Raw genomic sequence first — 15,259 nt, forward strand, 5'->3', positions numbered from 1 at the left:
ACACATTACTTATGTTATCTCCATTGTGCTTAATGACGTAATAGCCTGAGAGAGGTCAAAACAAACAAAAAATTGCTTAAAGTCAGTATTTGGCAGGGAGAGGGGATACCCCCTCAAAAGCCTCTGCTCTTCACCGCTCTGCCATGGTTTCCCATTTCATTGCTGGTTGCTGTAGTTCTCATCTGGGAAGAACTGCCCTTCCTCCTCCATCTCTGAAGTTTAGCCCTAGATCAGCTGGAGTCTGGCCTCTCCTGCTGAGAGGCTGCAGTGCAGTCAATGGACTGAAGGGATCACTCCAGGGAATAGACGCTTGGGATCTTGGCGACATATTGCAGGACCTGATTTTAGGCCGTAAGTTTTCCAATAATTGCCACTTCCAAGATACCGTTCGGAAGAGAATTTCACGTCTGGGTCATTTTGATGCTATAATCACTGCAGCCAACGTGGTCTTTAAAATAGAAAACAAATCTATCCTTCCGGACTACGACATTCCCCAGTGCCAGCTCCTCACTGTCCAGCATTCTGCACACCTGTGATATGAATGTTTGCAGTCAGGAGGTCAATGTCTGTCCCCCCCTATGACTGCAGTCCGCACTCTGCCTTTGACTCTCGGGGACGAGGCGAGATTTGCAGATGAGGGAATATAAATCAGTGCTCGCTGAGCGAGGCTCCCCACGTTTATCCGAAGAGTAAGGGGGGGCACAAGCAGAGGGTGTGGACCGGGTGCGACTCCAGACACCCGGCAGCCCGGCCGCCTCTCGCTACAGAGGTTACGAGCGGGATTCAGCCGCCGCCTCAGCGTCTCGGCTCAGACCGGTTGGTGGGCGTGCGCACGCGCGCGCCGGCCGTCGGTCACGTGGCCCCCGGCCAGGGCTGGCGAAGCCGGAAGTGTCCTGAGACTCCAGGAGGCCGCGGGAGCCCGCTGGCGGTGGCGCGGCGGAGACCGGGCGCGGTGAGTGGGGCGGGGGCGGGCGCGGGCGGAGGGCCCAAGTCACTCGGGGCACGGGCAGCCGAGCCTGTGGGAGGCCTGCGCGGAGCTCTCTCGCCCCCTATGGGAAACTGGGATGCTGAGTCAGAACGGGGGCGCGCGGGCGACCCGAGGCCGACCCCTCCCCCGACCCGGGAGGTGGACCCCGCCTCCCGGGTGTCTGGGCGCCGGGGCGGGGTGGTCGCACGGGCCCCGTCCGCTCCGTTGCGACTGCGCCGTAGTCCAGCCTTCCGACCGGGGCCCTCCCGGGGCAAAGTCTAGCGACGTTGGGCTCGAATAATGAGTACGTGTCGTTTGCCGGGCCTGGGCCCTGGCCGCCCGGAGGGACGGGATGCAGCTTTCCCCGGAGTTAAAACTGGCTGCTCTCTGCCCCTTTCCGAGTGTGGACAAGATCGGCAGTCTGTAAATGGACTGATTTTTTTTTTCAAACGATTAAAAAGACGTTGCATTAAGGTTTTAATGACGGTAACAGCGGGGGTTGACTTACCGGAAGCTAGAGGCTGAAGACGTTTTGAATATACACACATACACTGCAAATTACCAAACGTGTCCTTTGGGGAATGGCTTACGAGTTTATTTTCCAATCAGTTTCCCAGGTATTTTCAGTACGTGGCCTCCAAACAAGTTGTATCCAGAAATTGCCAAATGCATAACCAAGGACCGACTACTTTCACTCTAGTATGCTGAATATAATATCTGTTTTAACAAATGATTCACGTAGTGGTAGAGTTTGGAAATCCTGGAACTTTGTCCATATACCGTGTCACTAAATCTATTTTCATCTGTGGACGAATGGTAACTTTCGTTTTGGACAGTGTAAGGAAGTAGATTTAAGCCAGGGTACTAGTAACATACTTGTTGAGTGCTTGCCAATACTGTGTCAAAATTTTGGAAAGATTTATATAGCAAACACCTTGTGGATATGCTGAGTCATGTTTTAGCATGGTGTTGTTGGAAGATAGTTTGAAGAGACATTTTCTGTAATCCTTGTGAAACTAGTTTTACATCTGCATATGGAAAGCAGATAGCTGATTTAAGGTATCTTAGCTGACAAATATTTTTAATATCCTTATAGTTGTATAGCTTTTTAGTATTAAAGGACGAGGATGATGCTGGGTTTTTTAAAAGACTCTATTTTTTAGAGCAGTTTTAGGTTCACAGCAAAATTGAGCAGAAGGTGCAATGATTTTCAATGTATCTCCCATCCCCATATATGCACAGCCTCCCCTTGTTTATTTTTTAAGACATGGTGGATAGTATGTTCTTGGTATGTGAGTATTTATATACTTGGAAGTTGGAGAAACTGTCCTTAATTTCAGAAGAGTTAGTAACCTTTCAGAAATAGTCATTTTTGCACTTCTCCATTATAATTGCCACTCTATGTAGATGACATTTTCAGTTAGGGAAGTGTTATACAGCGACAACAGTTGTTTTCATTAGTGTTGACCTGCCCTTAAAGGAAACAAAGTAATTTTTTTATATTTCTGTTATGTTTTACCTTATTACTTTAAGACACTTCAGAATATAATTTGTCATTGATTAATCTTTCAAAACATTTGAAGGAAGTAAGTAACCAATACTACTCTCACTGACAGAGGCAAAATTAGAAAGGAAAGAGATGTTTCTTCAGCCCTGTGGTCAGTGCATTAAATTGCAAATGTAAGGTGTCATTGGTTAATGTTCTTTCAGAGCCTACACAGTACTTTAGCCTTTAATATCCTTAGAAACTTAGATTTTACATTGAACATCTTCAATATAGAAACAAATAATGAGTGATCTTACTTGAGACTAAAAATAACTAACATTTGTTTTTTAAGTGTGCTATTCCCTTAAAACAAGCATGCAAATTTTTTCTTTTTCTCTTAGTATAACAAGATCTCTGGACCAAGTCGAGATGCAGAGCACTTCCAATCATCTGTGGCTTTTGTCTGATATTTTAGGCCAAGGAGCTACTGCAAATGTCTTTCGTGGGAGACATAAGGTTGGTACAGAGAAAACAGTGAAGGCTTTTCATCACTGTACATGTACTCTTCTGAGAAGCACACTTGTACTAAAATGTGAGGCTTGGTGTTTTTTTATTATATTGTCTGAAGAGAAGAGAATACCTGTTCTTGTGATTATTTAAGGTATAGCTTGCATCAGAGGCTGTGGTATCTTCCCAGTGGTGGCAGGCATTATGTGTGAGAGAGTGGAGAAAAACAGGAGGTTCGTTGCAAAGACACTGGGGCAGATGAGTGTTGTGCCTTTTGATTTTGTCCCCAGCCTCCTCATCCCGTGCTAATGAATGATCTCACTAACAGAAGTTCACTGTGGCCATCATTTGGGATGGGAGGATCATAGAGGGAGGCAGATGTGTAGTTTGGAGGCAGGTGATTTTGATGTGCTATTCTGAGGCTTCAACCCCAGACTCCTACTGGGTCGACTGGAGTAAAGCAGAGTATCAAAAAGGAGCCTAGGTTGAAAAGGCTGTTACCTGGTATGAGGTAACCACTGGCAAAGTGAGGCCAGAATAAAAGGGCCCATCTCTGAGGCACTTCAAGAACCAAAGCGATGTTGTGTCAGATTGCGTATTGATGGATGAAGTTAAAGATAATTTAAGTAATATAAAAAGAAGAAATTTAAGATCACTAAAGTTTCTGTTCTGGGAAGAAAGCTAGAAAAACAATGGAGTGAAAAATCCTTTTGTAATGCAAATAATCCACCAATTTTTGAGCACTGAGTTTGTTTTGAACTAAACGATGTTTAGAGCCTAAATTCTTTTTTTCAGAAACAGAATCTCTAGATATTTTAGTAAGGAGGCATTTCTTCATATTTTCCTGTAGCCTTCACATTACCAATCACTTCTGTCAGTGACAGTGAGATAAGCTTTCATGGGTAGGGGCTGTTTGCTGTGAGGAGAGATGATGACTATAAACAGCCCCTGTGGTTCCTAGAGAATGAATCAGAAGTACCATGTAGACAGCTTTTAGCTTTTTTCCCTCCAGGTCGAGAACCATCCACAGGTTTTAGGTCTTTGGTGAAGTTCACGTGGTCTTGCATTCTTTATCAAGTCCCTTGTGATCAGTCTTGGATATTCCTGTCCTAGAAATTGTTCTTATTTTGGGCCCTGTGCCAAGAACAAGAGAAAATGGGGGGCACATAGGATTTACCGTTGAAAACACACATGACCATTTGTCTCTCTGTGACCCAAATTAACTTAACAGCCTTTAATAATCACTTGGTATGTGTCATGCACTGTGGTGGATCTAGTGAACAGTAACTGCAGACAGTGTGAGGCTCCTGCCCACAAGTTTCAGGCTTAGGAGCAAGGCTGGCATTGGAATGGCTATAATATGAAACTGCTGGAGTGACAGGTGGTCAGCAGTGAACAGTGATAGAGATTTGGTGAGGCATATTTAAAGTGCCTGACTCTAGTAACTATTTGATATATCTAGTCCTCTTTCATTACTTAGATAGTCAGCCCTTCATGTAAGCACCTACAAATAGTAGGCACTGTAAATGCTTATTAACTGATAGAATAAATGAATGAATGAGAACAGAGCAGCTACCTAAAGACAACCTGAAGTTCTTCAAAAGAAACAAAAAGTGTACCCAGTATAGTTTGAAAGCCTATAATAAGGATTTGAGAAGTTCAAGAATTGATTTAAAAGATTGCAAAGACCCAGTTTTGTATTTAATCTATAAGAGTCTTTCTAGGATGTGTTTTGAGAACCCATGTTCAGTGACATCAGTTTCAAGGATTTAGGACTATACCCCCAAAATCCTGCTTGCCATTAATATCCATTAAAGGCTAACCATGGTGTTAGCTAAACTCTTTTATGTTAACTGCTTCAAATGACCAGGGCCCTTAGTTTACTGTTTGTTTCAAAGTATATTACCTACTTAATAAAACTTTTTTCATTAAGTTGCCTTTAACTACTAATGTGTATGGATGGCATGCGTGTGTGTGATAACCATGGTACAGTTAAAGGAGGATGTAGGAAGGATGCGTTGATCTGCACATGTGTATGTGTATACATGTAGGTCACTACATATCATTCATGTATGCTTTGATTAGGGACAGTGAATGGTAAATGACTGCAGTTGAGTAAAGGAAAAACAGTGTACCCCACATGTATTGCAGTGGTCTCACAGGTATGATGGAGGCTACAAAAGTTTGGAAAATACTGGCCTTATGGGAATTGTTGTATTATTATTATTGGTATCATTGTATTATTTTCCTTGATCACAGTGGGTATATTGCTTGCTCCTCTGTTTGGATTTTCCTGTTTTTAGACTAAGTTTGAGGTAAGTATCATCAAGAAAAATCTCTCTGTTGGATGGTGTGGGTCTGGCAGTGTCCTTTCTCTGGCGGAACAAAAGGGAAAAGCAGTTGTAATTAAGCTGTATCAAGTTCAGTCGTCGTTCTATATACTATAGCCCTTTTCCTCTGGAAGGAGTAGATGTGTATTTGGTGTGAGGGGGAGAAGGGAGTGGGGGGAGAAGGGAGTGAGGGAAGAGCGATCACAGGGGTGGTCTCCAAATAGTGATTTTGAAGAGTGGGACTGTGAAGCGGTTAAATGGTTTTAAGGATAGGATCGTGAGGTTCTGACATGAAGTGGGCTTTTGGGGTGGGGGTGGGGGACTGTAAGTGGTGATTTTGTGGAAAGCTGTAGAGAGGACTTCAAAGCAGAACAGCACTGGGGCCCTGACAGACAGGAACTCCGTGAAATATCTTTAGGCAGGTGTTGCTCAAACTCCAAGGTCAAAGAGGAAATGGTCTTTCCACTTGCTCCAGGGATGGTCATCCTTAAATTATGGGAAAAGTAAGATTAAACTCTGGACTGACCTACAAGGAGAGGCCTGCTGATTAGAATGAGTGGAAGGAGGGGGGAGGATCTTAAAGTAAGGTGTTTACCTGAAATTAAGCATCTGTTTTGTACCTCTGAGACTCCTTCCCAGCCATAGCTGTGCATTGTAAATATGTGTGATCTACTTCAGTGTGCCATGAGATAATGAGAGTGGGGTGCTTCAGATACATCCATAGAGAAAAAGAAATGCTTTTATCTTATAGAGATGGTTGGGGCTGCAGCAGTTGGCCGTAGTCATTGAGGTGTAGTTGCAGGAGGTTACCCAGGCAGCAGTGGTGCAGTCCAAGGAGGAGAACCTCTCCTGACTCAGCCCTGGCTTCCACGTGCAAACATGCACACACATGCATTATCTCCGCCAGGGAATAGTTCTTTAAAGTTAATTGCATTACTTTGAGATCTTATGGAAAATTCCATTTGTGGAGTACAGCTTTCAGTCTTTCTTTTGCTGTTTTGATTAGTTTATTAAAAAAAAAATTCATAGTGCATGAAGAAATACTTGTGAGTTTCATTTTCTATTTCTTATCCAAAGTATACTTTCACTTTTGGTACTACTAGAGCTTTTATCTTACAATAGGAAAATGACTATTTTTACCTTGTATGTCATAATGGAAGCTTTATAATATGAAAGAAAGTAGTCTTTTATTCATTCCAAAGCATACAATTTGAGAGAATATTGTGCAATTGATTGTTTTCTTTTAGCTTAAAAAAAAAGCCCTAGTACAAACTACCTGTGCTTTAAAATATTCAGTGTTCAAATATATGTGGCCAATTAATATATGATAAAGGAGCCATGAATATACAGTGGGAAAAAGACAGCCTCTTCAACAACTGATATTGGGAAAACTGGAAACTCTGTGTAAGATAATGAAACTGGATTGTCTAACTCCATACACAAAAAAGTAAACTGGAAATGGATCAAAGACCTGAATGTAAGTCATGAAACCATAAAACTCTTAGAAGAAAACATAGGCAAAAGTCTCTTGAATTTTTCTGAACACATCTTGGGCAAGGGAAACAAAATAAAAAATGAACAAGTGGGACTACATCAAACTAAAAAGCTTCTGTACAGCAAAGGACACCATCAATAGAACAAAGTCATCCTACAGTATGGGACAATATATTCATAAGTGATTTATCCAATAAGAGGTTAACATCCAAATATATAAAGAACTCATACCCCGCAACACCCAAAAAACAACCCAATTAAAAAATGGGTGGAGGATCAGAACAGACACTTCTCCAAAGAAGAAATGCAAATGACCAATAGGCACATGAAAGATGCTCCACGTCTCTAATCATTACAGAAATGAAAATTAAAACCACAATGAGATATCACCTCACACCAGTTAGGATGGCCAATATCCAAAAGACAAGAAACGACAAATGCTGGTGAGGATGCAGAGAAAGGGGAACCCTCCTACACTGTTGGTGGGAATGTAAATTCCCATTGTGGAAAGCAATATGGAGGTTCCTCAAAAAACTAAAAGTAGAAATACCATTTGACCTAGGAATTCCACTCCTAGGAATTTACCTGAAGAAAACAAGATCTCTGATTCAAAAAGACATATGCACCCCCATGTTTATCACTGTGCTATTTACAGTAGCCAAGATAAGGAAGCAACCTAAGTGTCCATCAATAGATGAATGGATAGAGAAGAGGTGGTGCATATACGCAATGAAATTTATTCAGTCATAAAAGAAGTCCTCCCATTTGCAACAACATGGATGGATCTAGAGGGTATTATGCTCAGTGAAATAAGCCAGGTGGAGAAAGACAAGTACCAAATGATTTATTCATTTGTAGAGTATAACCACAAAGCAAAACTGAGGGAAGAAAATAGCAGTAGACTCATAGACACTAAGAAGTGACTAGTGGTTACCAAAGGGTAGGGATTGGATTAGGTGTATGGGGAGGGAGAAGGGGATTAATAGGCACTATAATTTATAATCACAATATAGGGAGGTGATAGGGAAGGCAGTACAGCACGGAGAAGACAATTAAGGACTCTGTAACATCTTACTACTTGTTGTTTATGTGAAACCATCAGAAGATTGTATATCAATGATACTTTAATTAAAAAGATATTCAAGGTGTTCTGTAAGAAAGATAAATTGCTATAGCTTGTTCTAATGGTACCTTTTTATCTTTATAGTATTATAAACAACTAAAACCTTTCTTTTCTTGTTTTTAGAAAACTGGTGACTTGTTTGCTATCAAAGTATTTAATAACATAAGCTTCCTTCGTCCAGTGGATGTACAAATGAGGGAATTTGAAGTATTAAAAAAACTCAATCATAAAAATATTGTCAAATTATTTGCTATCGAAGAGGAGGTAAGTAATCAAACTTCCATTAATCTTGTCACATTTCCTGTAATTATTATGCTTCAGCAAAAATAATCTAATAAAAAATTGTTTTGTAAACAGGTTTTCAAAAACAGTGAAAATTAGGGCTAATGCAACCAAATACTCTCAAAGATTCTTGAATAAATATGATAATGGAGATAAAATATCATGGCATTAGAAAAAGCAGTGTAAGAAATAAACAGTATAGACTATGGTTAACAGGATTATTACTAAAAAAAAAGTAAGTGAAATTAAATAGACATAATTATAAAAATAGAAAGGAGAAAATAAAAAAATTCAGAAAAATTCTTTTTGTAAAATAAAATTCCAGGGAATCAAGAGATTAATACATAAAGTCCACTTGTAAAAGATAGATTGATTTTAGTGGGAAACAGTGAAAAGAAGAATGTCATAGGAAAATTAAAAATAATGGAGATAGAAGTACATTTTAATCCCCTTAGACATGGCAATCAAGAAAATCACACCTTTCGAAAAACAGTCTGGCAGTTTATACTCCTTATAATAGTGATTTCATTTTTAGTGATTACTTCTTAAGTACTCAGAAATGTAAATAATAATTCTACACACAAAGATGTTCATTGCTGCCTTATTTACAATAAAAAATGGGTAAATAAGTTAGAATGTGTGATGGATAGTTACCTGAAGTTAGCTACATTTGTGGTTAACAGCATAGCCCCCCAGACTGCCAAGTCTGCTTAAGACTTCTGAAGTAGAAGCTGTGGCAGAGGTTGGCAAACTGCACAATCAGAGCAGTCCTTATGACACTGTGCCCATTCAGACACTCGCTGCAAGTTCAGGAGTTGCTAGGGCCATACCTTCACTTGAGACCAGTTAGCTATAATTGTGGGGCTTTCCATGATTGCCTTCAGATATGATGATTTGCTAGAATATTGAATAATTCACAGAACTCAGGAAAGGGCTATACTTAAATTACAGTTTTATTATAATGGAAGGATACACGTTAGCACTATCCAAAGGAAGAAATTCATAGGGCAGAATATGGGAGGGTTCCAGACATACGTATTCCTTGTCTTCAGAGATGCATTACCCTCCTGGCATTGATGTATGACAATGTACACCAACTTTGTCCACCTTGAAAGCTCACCTGAGCCTTTGGTGTCCAGAGATTTTATTGGGGCTTGATCGCATACTGTCTTTGTGACAGGTTTTTAGTCATCAGCTCTTCCCAGAGGTCTGGGCTATACCTTTAGTTTCCATTTCCCCTGGAAGTTGGAATGATTATGCATGTTCTGAAACCCCCATCATAAATCACATTGTTAGACTGTCATGGGGCTAAAGCCCTCTGACAGGACATTCCAGAGGCCTAGTGATCACCTAGTAGCCAAGGGCAAACACCAGACCTCTCTTTGGGTAAAATTAATTCTTTACCACACAATACTTAAGCAGTGATGAAAAGAGCTATTTACCAAAATTTTAATCACCTAGGAATATGTTTATGTATAATACTATTTGAGAAAATCAGGATTAAATATATATATACATATATGCAGTATGATCTTGAATGTATGGTGTTATGTATTTATCAGATATATCAAATAGTGTTATATATCTATAATGTTACTTAAAATGTAGAAAAAAACACTTAAAGGAGTACACCAAAGTATTAACATAATTATTTCAAGGTGATGGAATTATGGGTATTTCCCAAATTTTCAACAGTCAGCATAATTTTTTCATAACTTAAAAGCATTTTTTTTTCAAATTTTTTTGAATTATTGTTAATATACAATCTTATATTGGTTTCAAGTATACAACACAGTAGTTCAACAGTTACCCCTATTATTAAATCCTCACCAGGTGAGGTGAGGTGTTTTCTTTTAAAATTATTTCTTCTTTTACAAGTACTGAATAGTTGAGAAATTAAAAATAAAAAGTGTTTTGGAGATATGTAGAAAGAATTATAAAAGGAAGAAAGGATAAAAAGTTGGATGAATACTGGATTTTAAATCTCAGAATCACATTTTGAAGTTTCTGAAATAGACATGCATCTTATAATCAATGTGTATATGTAATTTGGTGTTACTTCTTTTTCCCTGTAAAGCTATTATTAGATCCCTATAAGTGATGTTTCTTACAATCAGTGGTACATTAAAATCAGGTTTTAAAACAAATCAGCTTATATGCAAGTGAATGGACTCAAACTTTGCTGCAAGAGGGACCACTCAGCTGTTCTGCCACCTGTATTTGTTTTTAAGGCTAGCACCCCTTGAAATAAAAGTACTTGTCATGAGGAGAATTTCAAGAGCTTTTAAGAGAGTTGTTAGAAGAGCTAATGTCCTAGTATCTACTATTATGCATTAGAAATTAAAGATAATTTTTAAAGAACCATTATAATATAGTAGCAGTGATCTCTCTTAGTTCAGAGTTAGCCACTTTACACTGTGGTTTGAATGTCTTCAAAAACAAATCCAATCTTTTTTTAATTGAAGTATGGTTGATACACAATCTTAACGTTGATTTCAGATGTACAACATAGTGGTTCAACAGTTACCAACATTATCAAATCCTCACCCCCCTCTAGTGTGGTTACTATCTGTCAGCATAGAAAGATGTTACAGAATCACAATATTTTCCATGCTGTACTACTGTCCCTGTGACCAACGTATATTGTGATTGTGAATTTTTGTGCCCCTCTATCCCCTTCACCTTCCCCCTTGGTAACCACTAGTCAGTTCTCAGTGTCTGTGAGTCCACTGCAAAAACAAATACAATTTTAATAGAAATTTAGATGATGTTAATTCTTAACTTGTATACAGTTAAATATTTAACATATCCCAGGTAAAGCATTCAAAGTGCCTTCATCATTATTTAAATTAAATCAGGTTAACTACTGGTGTATAATAAAACTTACTGAATTCCAATCAGTGATTTTTTTTTCCAGACAACAACAAGACATAAAGTACTTATTATGGAATTTTGTCCATGCGGGAGTTTATACACTGTTTTAGAAGAGCCATCTAATGCCTATGGACTACCAGAGTCTGAATTCTTAATTGTTTTGCGAGATGTGGGTACGTTTGTTTACATGATTTTATGTATATGTATATATAATTTAATGACATAAGAATTAAAAAAATTAATTTCTTACATTCAAAACCCAAGACCTTTGTGCAATGCTTTTTTATTATGACACCAAAAGCACAAGTACAAAAGAAAAACATAGATACGTTAGACTTCCCCAACATTAAAAACTTTTGTGTGTTTCGAAGGACAACATCAAGTAAGTGAAAAGACAACCCACAGAATGAGAGAAAATATTTACAAATCATATACGGATGAGGAATTTTTATCCTGACAACAGTAAAAAGACAGATAACCCGAACCCGATTTAAAAATGGACAAAAGAATTTGCTAGACCTTTAGTTATTAGGGTAATGCAATCAAAACCCCAAAGAGGATACTGCTTCATATCCACTAGAATGGCTAAAATAAAAAAGACAGAACAAATACAAATGTTGGTGAAGATGTGGAGGAACTGGAACCTTCATATACTGCTGGTGGGATCGTAAAATGGTACAGACACTTTGGCAAATAATCTGGCAGTTAATTAAAAGGTTAAACATAGAATTACCATATGATTTGGCAATTCCGTTGCTAGGTATTTACCTAAAATAATTAAAAACACCCACACAAAACACTTGTACACCAATATTCATAATAGCCAAAAAATGGAAACAGCCTAAGTGTCTATCAGCTGATGAATAGATAAGCAAAATGTGGTTTTTCCATAAAATTATTTGTTCATAAAAAGAAATGAAGTAGTGATACATTCCATAACATAGATGTATCTTGAACACTTACGCTAAGTGAGAGAAGCCAAGATATGAAAGGCCACAGTTACATGATTCCATTTATATGAAATGTCCAGAATAGACAAAACCAATGAGACAGCAGATTAGTGGTTGGGAGGAGTTTAAGGTTGTGTATTTTGAAAGGCTGAATTTTATGATAGGTGAATTTTATCCCAACAAAAATGGTTATAAAAAAAAGAATATGGCAACCAAACGGAATAATACCTCCTTGGAAAGAAAGGAATCAGTATTTGGGGAATAGGAAAAGCTCAGGATAAAGAAGTTGTAAAGTTAGTGGAAATTCTTGAATTTCATACTGGAATAGTGTGGAGAACATTCAGGTGAGGATAAAATGAGGGAAGATATGCTCTAGCCTTTCTAATCAAATAGATACTAAGATAAATGATGCCTTCCCAATATACTGGTAGCCCTGAGTTTTCATAATTGACTGTTGATACCCCTGAACTTACTTTCATATGTTATATTTGGGCATTCATCTATCAGCTGTCAAACAAATGTCTCAAACTATCACAGCTTAATTTCAACAATGTAGCCCACCTTTACCCTTAAGAAAAAGAAAAGAAAAACGGCCTTTTTAGAATAGCACCAAGCATATGAGAAATACATTTTTATGGAAACAAGTTCGTCATTTTGCCTCTTTCTATTACTTTTCTACTATTTCATGGATTGAGTCCAGTTTACTTTTCTGTGAAATTTTTTTCCTAAGATAAGAGAAATGTAAAACTGGTGAAAAATTGGTATGTTCCTTGGGAATCTTTAAGTTTAGGCAGGTTGCCCACATGTATATAACCAAAAGTAACAGGAGGTCTTGTGGTTAAGACCATTCTGTTCTATTTTTGTGGTAGTATTTGAAATTGGACTCTTTTTAGACTATGTCAATCCTATTCTAAAACTCTTGCTCAAACATGAGATATAAAGTCTGAATGCCACGTATTACTTCTTTGATTAAAATGACTTTGGACCAACCCACAGAAAAACACGAGTGATATGAATGAATTGTTTCAATAAATTTGATGCTCACACACGAGACATATATTATTATTTTTGTTTTATATTTATTGTTGAAGTGGGTGGAATGAATCATTTGCGAGAGAATGGCATAGTGCACCGTGATATCAAGCCAGGAAATATCATGCGCGTTATAGGGGACGATGGACAGTCTGTGTACAAACTCACAGACTTTGGTGCGGCCAGAGAATTAGAAGATGGTGAGCAGTTTGTTTCTCTTTATGGCACAGAGGAATATTTGGTAAGTCATGTATCACTAGTAATTTTGTTTAAAGAAGCTGGGCATGTCAGAAATGTGGGTAATTGGTCAGCCAATTCACTATAAAATGTTTTATGTAACTTCTATAACAAAAAATTTTCTAATCTAATGATCATGGTTTGTAGCAAGGGAATTAGATACTGGTTCCTAAAGGTGCTGCTGTTTTTCTGTTAAAAATTCTTCTAAGTTGTATAATACTCTTAAATTCTATAATTTTACTAATGCTATGGATCTATATTAAAGGAAAAAGCTCTATTGCATACTCCAGAAAAGCTGCTAACTAGTAAAGGTCCCTTTTTTTGGGTCAAAGCAGTTGATATATTACAAGCTGGTTATAAATTCTATTCCCTGTAGAGCAAAAGTCATAATTCTGAAGCAGAAGATTCAATTCAGGGAGGTTGGTTATTGAAAGACAGAAAGGACCATTGTTAGAGACACTAAAAATGAAAACCTTTGAAAAGATCTAACCTGAAATGGTAGAAAGCTGGAAAAGCTCTGTGACTGAAACAGTTCATGTAGATGTGTTTGTATGAAGTTAGTAAACACACTGAAGAAAATATACTTTAAAGTAAGTACAATTGCATGTAATTAAGTATATAATATATGCTGTCAGTAATTGTTCATGATTCTGGGTTTTGTCTTAAAAGTCTTAGATTCTGTGACTTTCCAGTTGGATTCTGCCATTGTAATCTTATAACATGAAGAATGAAGTCTAGCCACCCCTATAGTCTTATCAGATTATTCTAAGTCTGGCATAAATTAAGGCAATTAAATAGTTCTCTCATCAATATACAACCACAAATTAGTCTGTAGTTATATTCTGATAATTTTTTTTAATTTATGGAAGTTTTAAAAATACACAAAAGTAGAGAATAGAATATTGAATCTCCATTTATGTATTATCTGGCATATCCAACAATTATCAGTTTTACCTTATTCACATACTCCTTTTTTTTTTTTTTTTTTGCTAAAATGCCTACAGCAAATCTCAGCATACAGTCTCACTCCCAACTAACTCAGTATGTCAATAAGAATTACAGATATTTTATTACACAACCACAGTGCCATTATCATACCTCACAAATTGACAATTCCATGGTATGTTTTGATAATCTTTTAATGAGAGTACCTAAAGATGGATTATATTCATACAGTAAGTATTTACAGAGTGCCTACTATGTACCAGGCTGTTCTAAGCCCTGAGATTTCAGGGGAAAACCAGAAGCACATGATTCCTGCTTTTATGGAATCCACATTTCTAGTGGGGAAAATAGTTAAAAAGTAAACAGGTACATAAGATAAATTCAGATACTTGAAGTGTTGGGAAGACAGTAAGGTAGTAAGAATGATTAGCAGGTGAAACATAGCTAGTGAAAGCCTCATTTCAATCCTGAATGAACTGACACTTAAATGATAAGAGGAAGCCATGCAGATGTCTAAGGGGGAGACCATTGCAAGCGGAGGAACCCCGACTGCAAAGCCTAGAAACAAGAATGACCTTAGATGTCTGAGAAACAAAATGGGTGGCAGTTTGGCTGGAATTTAGTGAAGGGGCAGGTGGTAGGAGTTGGAATTGGAAAGCAGAGGTCAACCAGCTCCTACAAGCTTGTATTCTCAATCCGGCATCAACACCTCCTTTTTATAATAAATGTTTGCAATATTCCCTTCAATATCTTAAAATTCTTAGATCATATATCAACCATCATACCTAATTAAAAGAATAGCATAACATAATAATATGAAGGGAAATATTTATAATAAAGCCATAGGTATTTAATATGTAAACATTTAAGAGCAGCTTCACTGGCAAACCGATGATGTAATCAGATGTTTGCACCCATATGTATACAACTTCTGTACAGGCGCAGTGGCAACTCAGGTGTTGTTTTAGTGAGTCACATCTCAAGCGGTGGTGTAATCACTGACATGATTTTCCAAAGCAGTGAATAATTCGT

General features: G+C 37.9%; 1 protein-coding gene across 1 annotated transcript in view; it reads left to right on the top strand.

Moving 5' to 3' along the window:
• Nucleotides 1-837: 837 nt before the first annotated feature.
• Nucleotides 838-15,259, top strand: part of TBK1 (TANK binding kinase 1) — a 44,989-nt gene continuing 30,567 nt past the window's right edge. Inside the window, exons 1-5 of the mRNA XM_036894924.2 lie at nt 838-952; nt 2,855-2,969; nt 8,031-8,171; nt 11,107-11,236; nt 13,105-13,286. Coding sequence (XP_036750819.2) covers nt 2,883-2,969; nt 8,031-8,171; nt 11,107-11,236; nt 13,105-13,286 — 540 coding nt within the window. The 5' untranslated portion in view covers nt 838-952; nt 2,855-2,882. The remainder of the gene's footprint in view (nt 953-2,854; nt 2,970-8,030; nt 8,172-11,106; nt 11,237-13,104; nt 13,287-15,259) is intronic.

This window comes from Manis pentadactyla, chromosome 10 (assembly GCF_030020395.1).
Source record: "Manis pentadactyla isolate mManPen7 chromosome 10, mManPen7.hap1, whole genome shotgun sequence".
Classification (NCBI taxonomy): Eukaryota; Metazoa; Chordata; class Mammalia; order Pholidota; family Manidae; genus Manis; species Manis pentadactyla.